We start from the raw sequence: 12,472 nt of genomic DNA, 5'->3' as shown, positions 1-12,472 counted from the left end.
TTTAAATCTTAATCTTGAATTACAATTTAATTTACCTATAGTTTGGATGAATATCAAATGAAGACCATGTTATCATCCCTGCAAAGACTGAAGAATACTTCCCATTGAGTTATTCCTCACATTCCATTTTTCTCTTCAATTTTCATGTGAGTTTGCCTACAAGCATAAGTTTTAAAAAGGAAAGTTTCTTCAAGTCATAAAAAAAGATAAAATGTTTACAAATAACATGTACACTAAATGCACATATTTACAAATTTCCTTGGACAACTTAATAGCAAAAAAATAACCCAGTAGTGTGGGTAGGAAGTGCTACATTACTGTCTTTTCAGTTTAAAAACCGTAAAAGGAACTTCTAAAACCTACATTATTGTAGTGGCCACTCACTATAGGGAGTTGTCCATTAGAGCAGAAAATTCGAGTAGCACTTCTCTCTCCATTTGAGGCTGCCTTTCAGGAAGGAATACTACTTCTCTCCAATCATCCCTAACTATTTAAAGGTGGAATGAGAAGGGACAGAAGTTGTTCTAGGGAAAGAGAGAACTCACTAACGGAGAGTGAGTTCATCCCTTTTGCAGCTTTTTAAAAAAGTTTCATATTTAGAGTGTGATGGTAAACCACACAACACACAAACCTTGGGGAGATCACACAAACCTTGAACTTAGAACTGCTGCAAAGGAACTGAGGCTTCTTCCTGGATAATGGAGGGAGCCAAGGCAGACATGGGCTGGGCTATTCAATCTCTAGCAACTACTGGAACCTGGGAACAGAGCCAGTTAAGGCTGCCTAGCTGCGGGAGGGAGCCTCAGCTTCCCAGATGCAGTACTGTGACTGGCCCCGCCCCTGGGCTTCCAAGCTCAGTGCAACTCCCGTCTCCCCCTCCGTCTCCCCCTCTGCTGCCCCCCAGGCGAAAAGAAGGAAACTGTGACACCACAAGGAAGAGAATCTTGGTAACTATGAAGACTTGCCTGTTCTAAGGTTCAGTTCATTTTATTTAATTAACAGTGTAGACAGCAGGGTAGACATTCCTCAGGAAGGTTAATATCCATGCACAAACAATGGGAAAATAGCATCACAAAATGAACCCATTTCAGTTTAAAAAAATATTTTTAGCAGAAATTTCCTGTCACATGATTACATTTCTACCACACAGTGTTTCATGCCTCCTTGAAAGAATCAACTTCTCATTAACACACTCCCTAGAATACTGGAGGAAAAAAACGGTGTCTTAATACCACTAACAACAACAACAAAAAATCCATGCCTGTCTCTACGATGTTATCTTATATTGAAAAACAAGTAATATTCACTCTTCTGAACTTTGCTGAAACAAGAAGACTGGGATGGTGGGGATGTGTGTGTGTGTTTGCTTGAACAGAACAGTATTCCATGCAGTAGTACCAGAAAAGGATTCGTGGTAAACATTTCTTAGCTTTGTTCACACCAGAAATGGAAGAAAAAACTTTTGCTTTCTTTGTCTGTATTCTCCCGTCAGTGACTAACTTTTCAAACTTCTAATGTTAGTAAGAATGAGTCAGAGAAACAGAACTATTAAATTTGTATTTCGCTAAACCCAGAAACAGCCTCCTGGAAGAGGCAGAAACCATGAATACAGTACATATTTTAACATTAAAGTTGAAAAATGTGAACCTTATTCTTAACTTAAAACCAAACTCTGCAACTTTCATGTCCCTCAGCATGCTGTTATAAATTGACCCCCAGAAACTGGGCGAAAAAAACAAAACAAAAACGAGAAAGATACACCAGAAAATGAAACTACTTACCTTGATCAGTGGACATGATTTCACACATACTGATAATTAGTCTACTTTGGTTTCATAAGAAAATATTTGGCTTTACTCTTTAAAAGTTCATGTCATAAAATCTCAATCCTGGCTCTAAAGCCTCTCACAGCTTGGAGACCCACAGGTTAGCCGGGAGCTCTGATGGTGCACTGCTTACTTCAGGACCTTCTTAGACCTTACTGCTCAAAGACAACCTCATGCATAATATGCCACACCTCCCCAGAGGAGGGCTGCTGCAGTGCTTTTCATGAGACCAACTTTATGAGGATGGAGAGAAAATAAACAACAACGGAGGCCCATGGAAGCAACAAATGCACTAGAAATACATTTGGGAATAGGACAGTTTATAAACTGACTAATTCCTTAACGATTAGTAATGCTCTAAAAAAGCCAACATGAAAACAGTTTGTTTCCACTTTAACTGGGTCCATGTTCTGGACCAAAGAGGTTACAGATTCAGGATTCACAGGCTTAAGATGTTAAAACGTCATTTTAAATTATCTCAAATGCTTTTTGTGCCACTTACTACTTTCCATTTTAGCATAGTTCATTGATCTTAGTGCAGAGTGAATAAATACTACTCATAAATTTCCTAAGGAAGTCAAGTTTTATGTTATTTCAGAGCACTGTTTACTTATTTCTACAGATCTTTGTAAGTTTGTATCATTTAATCAGTACTTTCAAAAATTCTTATAACCCTGAAAAATGAGAAAGTGTCAATTAAAATATTTATAAAATCACAATGAAGTAATGGGCTATAGACATCACGCTCACAGTTGAAAGCAGCCTCTCCAAACCCCTCCTCAGTGTGTCCAGATGCAGTGGTTCTCACATACCAGATCATCTGGATGGCATTTTAAAACACACACTGCCTGGTCCCATCCCAGGAGTTGAATTCAACCAATCTGTGGTACAACCCCAGAATCTGCACTTCTAACAAGCTCCCACATGATGCTGACACTGCTGGTCTGGGACTGCATTTCAGGGACCATATGTGGAGAACCACTGGGGCAGAGGATTGACACTCACTGGTGGCCTAAAGCTCTGGCTCAATTGCACCTGCTTAGGAATTGCTTAATGTCAGGGCAGGGGGGCAACACTCAAGATACGGTATGAGGGACTATGTATTATACATTCAGATAAGACACAGTAATTTCCATCTGTTTATCAGGAAATGGACTTATCAACTTAATTCTTAATAAAATAAATTTGCATACTAGGCATGAATAGGTTTTAATCTAAAAAGATTAGACAATTAGAACATGTAGAAAAGGAGTCAAAGAAAGAGAAGAAACCTGAATTGTCCTTTATGTCCGTCAGGAACTCCACCGGTGTTTAAAATTCACTGTGACAGGAAAACTATTTAAATTTGATTCCAAAGACCAATTAGCCTTGGCAAATTTCAGTACCGTAAAAAGTAGAATGTTTCCCTGTCAAAAAAATGCACCAATTCTGTGCTTCCTGAATTTTGATAGCAATGTTTAAATTATAATCTCAGGTTTGGTTTCCAAACAAATACCTTTTCTTTTTTTTTTTTTAACATCTTTATTAGAGTATAATTGCTTAACATTGTTGTCTTAGTTGCTGCTGTATAACAAAGTGAATCAGCTATACGAATACATATATCCCCATGTCCCCTCCCTCTTCCATCTCCCTCACACCCTCCCTATCCCACCCCTCTAAGTGGTCACAAAGCACCCAGCTGATCTCCCTGTGCTATGCGGCTGCTTCCCACTAGCTATCTATTTTACATTTGGTAGTGTATATATGTCAATGCCACACTCTCACTTCGTCCAACCTTACCCTTCCCCCTCCCCGTGTCCTCAAGTCCATTCTCTACATCTGCGTCTTTATTCCTGTCCTGCCCTTAGGTTCTTCAGAATCTTTTTTTTTTTTTTTTAAGATTCCATATATATGTGTTAGCATACGGTATTTGTTTTTCTCTTTCTGACTTACTTCACTCTGTGTGACAGATTCTAGGTCCATCCACCTCACTACAAATAACTCAATTTTGTTTCATTTTATGGCTGAGTAATATTCCATTGTATATATGTATCTCATCTTCTTTATCCATTCATCTGTCGACGGACACTTAGGCTGCTTCCATGTCCTGGCTATTGTAAATACTGCTGCAATGAACACTGTGGTATATGTCTCTTTTTGAATGATGGTTTTCTCAGGGTATATGCCCAGTAGTGGGATTGCTGTGTCATATGGTAGTTCTATTTTTAGTATTTTAAGTAACCTCCATAGTGACTGTATCAATTTACATTCCCACCAACAGTGCAAGAGGGTTGCCTTTTCTCCACACCCTCTCCAGCATTTACTGTTTGTAGATTTTTTGATGACAGCCATTCTGACCAGTGTGATGTCATACCTCACTGTAGTTTTCATTTGCATTTCTCTAACGATTAGTGATGTTGAACATCCTTTCATGTGTTTGTTGGCAATCTGTATATGTTCTTTGGAGAAATGTCTATTTAGGTCTTCTGCCCATTTTTGGATTGGGTTGTTCGTTCTTTTGATATTGAGCTGCATGAGCTGCTTGTATGTTTTGGAGATTAATCCTTTGTCAGTTGCTTCGTTTGCAAATATTTTCTCCCATTCTGAGGGTTGTCTTTTGGTCTTGTTTATGGTTTCCTTTGCTGTGCAAAAGCTTTGAAGTTTCATTAGGACCCATTTGTTTATTTTTGTTTTTATTTCCATTTCTCTAGGAGGTGGGTGAAAAAGGATCTTGCTGTGATTCATGTCATAGAGTGTTTTGCCTATGTTTTCCTCTAAGAGTTTTATACTGTCTGGCCTTACATTTAGGTCTTTAATCCATTTTGAGTTTATTTTTGTATACAGTGTTAGGGAGTGTTCTAATTTCATTCTTTTACATGTAGCTGTCCAGTCTTCCCAGCACCACTTATTGAAGAGGCTATCTCTTCTCCATTGTATATTCTTGACTCCTTTATCAAAGATAAGGTGACCATATGTGTGTGGGTTTATCTCTGGGCTTTCTACCCTGTGCCACTGATCCATATTTCTGTTTTGGTGCCAGTACCATACTGTCTTGATTACTGTAGCTTTGTAGTATAGTCTGAAGTCAGGGAGCCTGATTCCTCCAGCTCTGTCTTTCTTTCTCAAGATTGCTTTGGCTATTTGGGGTCTTTTATGTTTCCAAACAAATTGTGAAATGTTTTGTTCTGGTTCTGTGAAAAATGACATGGTAGTTTGATAGGGATTGCACTGAATCTGTAGATTGCTTTGGGTAGTATAGTCATTTTCACAATGTTTATTGTTCCAATCGAAGAACATGGTATATCTCTCCATCTGTTTGTATCATCTTTAATTTCTTTCATCAGTGTCTTATAGTTTTCTGCATACAGGTCTTTTGTCTCCTTAGGTAGGTTTACTCCTAGGCATTTTATTCTTTTTGTTGCAATGGTAAATGGGAGTGTTTCCTTAACTTCTCTTTCAGATTTTTCATCATTAGTGTATAGGAATGTGAGAGATTTCTGTGCATTAATTTTGTATCCTGCTACTCTACCAAATTCATTGATTAGTTCTAGTACTTTTCTTGTAGCATCTTTAGGATTCTCTATATATAGTGTAATGTATTCTGCAAACAGTGACAATTTTTCTTCTTTTCTGATTTGGATTCCTTTTATTTCTTTTTCTTCTCTGATTGCTCTGGCTAAACCTTCCAAAACTATGTTGCATAATAGTGGTGACAGTGGGCAACTTTGTCTTGTTCCTGATCTTAGTGGAAATAGTTTCAGTTTTTCACCATTGAGAACGATGTTGGCTGTGGGTTTGTCATATATGGCCTTTATTATGTTGAGGTAAGTTCCCTCTATGCCTAGTTTCTGGAGTGTTTTTATCATAAATGAGTGTGAAAAGCTTTTTCTGCATCTATGAGATTATCATATGGTTTTTATCCTTCAATTTGTTAATGTAGTGTATCACATCAATTGGTTTGTGTATATTGAAGAATCCTTGCATTCCTGGGATAAACCCCACATGATCCTTTTAATGTGCTGTTGGATTCTGTTTGCTAGTATTTTGTTGAGGGTTTTTGCATCTATGTTCATCAGTGATATGGGCCTGTAGTTTTCTTTTTTTGTAACATCTTTGTCTGGTTTCGGTATCAGGGTGATGGTGGCCTTGTAGAATGAGTTTGGGAGTGTTCCTCCCTCGGGTATATTTTGGAAGAGTTTGAGAAGGATAGGTGTTAGCTCTTCTCTAAAAGTTTGACAGAATTAGCCTCTGAAGCCATCTGGTCCTGGGCTTTTGTTTGTTTGAAGGTTTTTAATCACAGTTTCAATTTCAGTGCTTGTGACTGGTCTGTTTATATTTTCTATTTCTTCCTGGTTCAGTCTTGGAAGGTTGTACTTTACTAAGAATTTGTCCATTTCTTCTAGGTTATCCATTTTATTGTCACATAGTTGCTTGTAGTAATCTCTCATGATCCTTTGTATTTCTGCAGTGTCAGTTGTTACTTCTCCTTTTTCATTTCTAATTCTGTTGATTTGAGTCTTCTCCCTTTTTTTTTGATGAGTCTGGCTAACGGTTTATCATTTTTGTTTATCTTCTCAAAGAACCAAGTTTTAGTTATATTGATCTTCGCTATCGTTTCCTTCATTGCTTTTTCATTTATTTCTGATCTGATCTTTATGATTTCTTTCCTTCTGCTAACTTTGGAAGTTTTTCGTTCTTCTTTCTCTAATTGCTTTAGGTGTAAGGTTAGGTTGTTTATTTGAGATTCTTCTTGTTTCTTGAGGTAGGCTTGTATTGCTATAAACTTCCCTCTTAGAACTGCTTTTGCTGAATCCCATAGGTTTTCTGCCGCCGTGTTTTCACTGGCATTTTTTTCTAGGTATTTTTTGATTTCCTCTTTTATTTCTTCAGTGATCTCTTGGTTACTTAGTAGTATATTATTTAGCCTCCATGTGTTTGAATTTTTTACAGTTTTCTTCCTGTAATTGATATCTAGTCTCATAGCATTGTGGTTGGAAAAGATACTTGATACGATTTTCAATTTTCTTAAATTTACCAAGGCTTCATTTGTGACCCAAGATATGATCTATCCTGGAGAATGTTTCATGAGCACTTGAGAGGAAAGTGTATTTTGTTGCTTTTGGATGGAATGTCCTATAAACATCAATTAAGTTCATCTTGTTTAATGTATCATTTAAAGCTTGTGTTTCCTTAATTATTTTCATTTTGGATGATTTGTGCACTGGTGAAATTGGGGTGTTAAAGTCCCCTACTATTACTGTGTTACTGTCGATTTCCCCTTTTATGGCTATTAGCAATTTGCCTTATGTATTGAGGTGCTCCTATGTTGGATGCATAAATTTTTACAATTGTCATATCTTCTTCTTGGATTGATCCCTTGATCATTATGTAGTGTCCTTTTTTGTCCCTTGTAATAGTCTTTATTTTAAAGTCTATTTTGTCTGATACGAGAATTGCTACTCCAGCTTTCTCTTGATTTCCATTTGCATGGAATGTTTTTCCATCCCCTCACTTTCAGTCTGTATGTGTCCCTAGATCTGAAGTGGGTCTCTTGTAGACAGCATATATATAGGTCTTGTTTTTGTATCCATTTAGCCAGTCTATGTCTTTCAGTTGGAGCATTTAATCCATTTACATTTAAGGTTATTATCGATATGTATGTTCCTATTCCCATTTTCTTAATTGTTTTGGGTTTGTTATTGTAGGTCTTTTCCTTCTCTTGTGTTTCCTGCCTAGAGAAGTTCCTTTAGCATTTGTTGTAAAGCTGGTTTGGTGGTGCTGAATTCTCTTAGCTTTTGCTTGTCTGTAAAGGTTTTAATTTCTCCGTCAAATCTGAATGAGATCCTTGCTGGGTACAGTAATCTTGGTTGTAGGTTTTCCCCTTTTATTACTTTAAATATGTCCTGCCACTCCCATGTGGCTTGCAGAGTTTCTGCTGAAAGATCAGCTGTTAACCTTATGGGGATTCCCTTGTATGTTATTTGTTGCTTTTCCCTTGCTGCTTTTAATATTTTTTCTTTGTTTTTAATTTTTTATAGTTTGATTAATATGTGTCTTGGCATGTTTCTCCTTGGATTTATCCTGTATGGGACTCTCTGCACTTCCTGGACTTGACTATTTCCTTTCCCATATTAGGGAAGTTTTCAACTATAATCTCTTCAAATATTTTCTCAGTCCCTTTCTTTTTCTCTTCTTCTTCTGGGACCCCTATAATTCGAACGTTGGTGCATTTAATGTTGTCCCAGAGGTCTATGAGACTGTCCTCAATTCTTTTCATTCTTTTTTCTTTATTCTGCTCTGCAGTAGTTATTTCCACTATTTTATCTTCCAGGTCACTTATCTGTTCTTCTGCCTCAGTTATTCTGCTATTGATTCCTTCTAGAGAATTTTTAATTTCATTTATTGTGTTGTTCATCATTGTTTGTTTGCTCTTTAGTTCTCCTAGGTCCTTGTTAAACGTTTCTTGTATTTCCTCCATTCTATTTCCAAGAGTTTGGATCATCTTTACTATCATTACTCTGAACTCTTTTTCAGGCAGACTGACTAATTCCCCTTCATTTGGTCTGTTGAGTTTTTACCTTGTTCCTTCATCTGCTGCATATTTCTCTGTCTTCTCATTTTGCTTAACTTACTGTGTTTGGGGTCTTCTTTTCACAGGCTGCAGGTTCATAGTTCCCATTGTTTTTGGTGTCTGCCCCCCAGTGGATAAGGTTGGTTCACTGGGTTGTGTAGGCTTCCTGGCGAAGGGGACTGGTACCTGTGTCTGGGGGATAAGGCTGGATCTTGTCTTTCTGGTGGGCAGGACCGTGTCCTGTGGTGTGTTTTGAGGTACCTGGAACTTAGTATGATTTTAGGCAGCCTCTCTGCTAATGGGTGGGGCTGTGTTCCTGTCTTGCTAGTTGTTTGGCATGGGGTGTCCAGCACTGGAGCTTGCTGGTCATTGAGTGGGGCTGGGTCTTAGCATTGAGATGGAGATCTCTGTGAGAGCTCTCGCCAATTGATATTACGTGGGGCCAGGAGGTCTCTGGTGGTCCTGTGTCCTGAACTTGGCTGTCCCACCTGAGGCTCAGGCGTGACACCCGGCTGGAGCACCAAGACCCTGTCAGCCACATGGCGTCTTGACCCCTAAGAAAGATGCTCACTGGACGCACCACCACAGTGGGGATCTGAGGGGCTCTCTGGGAACAGGAAATGATGCCACCGTTCAGCCTCAGGCACCTGAGGGATGACCTGGATGCCCCAGGGGCACCGTCCAGGGCAGGGCAAGAAGAGCTCCTGCACCAAGGGACGCTCCCCACCTTTCTTTTTTTTTATAGCTAACATTTACTTTGTGCCAGGTGCTCTGGTAAGCACTTTCTACGCAGCATTTCTTTAAATCCTCACTGTGAGGTAATAATTTATCACTATATTACAGAAGAGAATACTTTTCTGCAAAAGGAATAAATAATACAGGTAAGATAAGGAATAACAGTTATCATTTTGTACAAGAGAAAACTAGGTTTAAGATGTTAAAAATCTTGGCCAGTAACACAAGTAAAATGATAACCTTTAAGAAATTCAATTCTCTGGGGCTTCCCTGGTGGCACAGTGGTTAAGAATCCGCCTGCCAATGCAGGGGACATGGGTTCAAAGCCCTGGTCCGGGAAGATCCCACATGCCGCGGAGCAACTAAGCCCGTGCGCCACAACTACTGAGCCTGCGCTCTAGGGCCCGTGAGCCACAACTACTGAGCCCACGTGCCACAACTACTGAAGCCCTCGCACCTAGAGCCCGTGCTCCGCAACAAGAGAAGCCACCATAACAAGAAGCCTGCGCACCGCAACAAAGAGTAGCCCCCGCTCGCTGCAACTAGAGAAAAGCCCGCATACAGCAACGAAGACCCAACACAGCCAAAAATAAAAAATAAATATATTTGTAAAATAAAAAAAAAAGAAATTCAATTCTCTTTTGCACAATAAATTAAGATATAATGGAATCCACATTTGAATCTATATAGTGAAAACCAAAATATGATTTGCAGCTAGGAAGTGATAATTAAAGTGAGAAATAAAATATCATTGACTCTCATTGTTCATTCTGGATAATCTGAAATTATATTCGGAATCTACCACAAACTTGTCACTAAATTTAAGCTACGCAATAGGAGCCATGGTACTTTCTTATAAAGTTAAACAAGCACTTCCATATGACCCAGCAATGACACTCCTAGGTACTTACCCAAGTGAAGTGAATACTTACATTCACACAAAAAGCTGTACGTGAATGTTTACAGAGGCTTTATTCATAGTTATCAAAAGCTGGAAAATACCCAAATGACTTTCAATCAGTGAATGGATAAGCAAACTGTGGTAAATCCATACAATGGCATAACACTCAAGAAATGAACTAAGGACACTTGCATGTGCATTAAAAGGAAGCCAACGTAAAAGGCTACATATATAAGATTCCATATGACATTCTGGAAAAGGCAAGCACACAGGGACAGAAAATAGATCCCATGTTGCAGGGGGCTGGAAGAACTGACTGATTACAACAAAAGGGTATGACAGAATTTTCAAAGGTAATGGGACTGTTTCTTATCTGCATTGTTGTGGCGGTTATATAACTGTATGCATTGTCAAAACTCAGAATTGTACCCTAAAGAGGGTGAATTTTACTGTATCCATTAATTTTAAAAAAATAATGATTTTTGGTACAACTATTGTCTTTCTTGTAATCAATAGTAGAGATAATCACTGGTTCATTGTATCTGTCTCCTGTGATTTTTTTTTTTTTTAAAGAAATTCACGTTCTTTTATTTATTTATTTATTTATTTATGACTGTGTTGGGTCTTCGTTTCTCTGCGAGGGCTTTCTCTAATTGTGGCAAGTGGGGACCACTCTTCATCGCGGTGCGTGGGCCTCTCACCATTGCGGCCTCTCTTGTTGCGGAGCACAGGCTCCAGACGCGCAGGCTCAGTAGTTGTGGCTCACGGGCCCAGTTGCTCCGTGGCATGTGGGATCTTCCCAGACCAGGGCTCGAACCCGTGTCCCCTGCATTGGCAGGCAGATTCTCAACCACTGCGCCACCAGGGAAGCCTGTCTCCTGTGATTTTTAAAAACTATTGAAAAATTGAAAAGTGACTTAATTAGCTCCCCACACAAAGTCCATTTGTGAACAATGAAGTTTATGATAGTGTATTTAAAAGCATCTTTCAAATTAATGTTTAGATAATTTAGTTAATTAGATCATTTGTCATAGACATCAGTCCTGAAAAATACCTGAAATCCATGCTAACCAACTCAGTTATTCACAAAATACCCTGTGCACTGAAGACTTAATGGGCTCTTTCCCTGCTGTTAGGCTTCTCCTCCTTGTAGAGAGGTTATTTCTTTACAAATTGTGTTGAGTGAGTAAGGAACATAGAAAGTTCTGCCAAACATTCACATGGTATTTCATAACCACCTGCTTTTTCATTATATTAAACTTAGTTTACTTTTTATTAAAGGCTACCTGTATTATTTTCAATAGCTTACCATTTCTAATGGAAATGATCTAAAACAAAAATTTTACCATGTAACCTGTGCTTCCTGAATTAAAATTTATTAATTTATAATGCTAAGGGGTGGGGGAGAGACTGAGTTGGTCTGCCCCAGCTTTTTTTTTTTTTTTTTTGCCAAGCCACGTGGCATGTGGGATCTTAGTTCCCTGACCAGGGGTCAAACCCATGCCCCCTGCAGTGGAAGTGTGAAGTCTTAACCACTGGACCACCAGGGAAGTCCCTGCCCCAGCATTTTTATTTAAAGGTACCTAGCACATCATCTATCATATAATTGAAAACTTCCATGTATTGATACTAATGGCAAAGTTGGCTTAAATAATTAACTAATAAATATATTTTGGCAGTATAATAACAGGACAATTATACCAAGTGAACATTCAAACAGAACAAGGAGTAGGAAGAAATAATTGAAGTACTTCTGACTTTCAGTTATCGCACCTAAGGAGTAAAGTCTTCAGACTGATTCTCCAGTGATATTTAACCAGGGGGCAATCTCCATTTTCACAGAATGAAATCTTAATCTTAACCCATTTTGCACACTTTAGTATTCTAATAATAATCTAATAAAATCAAATAATTTGGTATTAAACTGATTTCCTCAGTGGCTTTAAAAAGCCACATTTTAATTTAAAAATCCAATCAAATTATGTATAATTTCCATTTTGTATGTCTGTGAGTCTTAATGAAGTAAGGCCTGTAAGTTCTTGAATACATGCCAGGTAAGTAGTGTTTCTTTTCTTTTTTTTTTTTTTTTTTTTTTTTTTTTTTTGGCCACACCATGCAGCATGTGGGATCTTAGTTCCCCAACCAGGGATCGAACCGGTGCCCCCTGCATTGGAAGCATGGAATCTTAACCACTGGACCAGCAGGGAAGTCCCTAAATCCTGTTTCTTGAATATTTTGTTCCAAACTATTTTTATAAAGATCTTCAAAGCAAGCCTATTATCCCTGAACCTCTATTCTTTAAAAAAAATTTTTTTTTAATTTAACATATGTTAAATGTTAAAGTTTAACATATCTTAATGTTTTATATTAATTCTTTGGTTAAATGTTCAGTTAAAGTCCCAACCACACAGTACCGTTAAAGTAGACAGTGACCCCAAAACAGGGTTTCCGGATGGATGA

General features: G+C 38.3%; 1 protein-coding gene across 6 annotated transcripts in view; it reads right to left on the bottom strand.

Annotated features, from left to right (window-relative positions):
* Positions 1-12,472, bottom strand: part of FGD4 (FYVE, RhoGEF and PH domain containing 4) — a 211,256-nt gene that overhangs the window by 96,821 nt on the left and 101,963 nt on the right. Inside the window, exon 1 of one of the 6 annotated variants that reach the window (XM_036865384.1) lies at positions 1,782-1,975. The exons of the other annotated variants lie outside the window; for them this stretch is intronic. Within the exon in view, the coding sequence (XP_036721279.1) occupies positions 1,782-1,809 (28 nt within the window). The 5' untranslated portion in view covers positions 1,810-1,975. Of the gene's footprint in view, positions 1-1,781; positions 1,976-12,472 lie in introns of those variants that run through there. 6 annotated transcript variants of the gene reach the window in all.

The sequence above is a fragment of the Balaenoptera musculus genome, chromosome 10 (genome assembly GCF_009873245.2).
Source record: "Balaenoptera musculus isolate JJ_BM4_2016_0621 chromosome 10, mBalMus1.pri.v3, whole genome shotgun sequence".
In the NCBI taxonomy this organism is placed as follows: Eukaryota; Metazoa; Chordata; class Mammalia; order Artiodactyla; family Balaenopteridae; genus Balaenoptera; species Balaenoptera musculus.
This window is presented reverse-complemented; position numbering and strand designations above follow the sequence as displayed.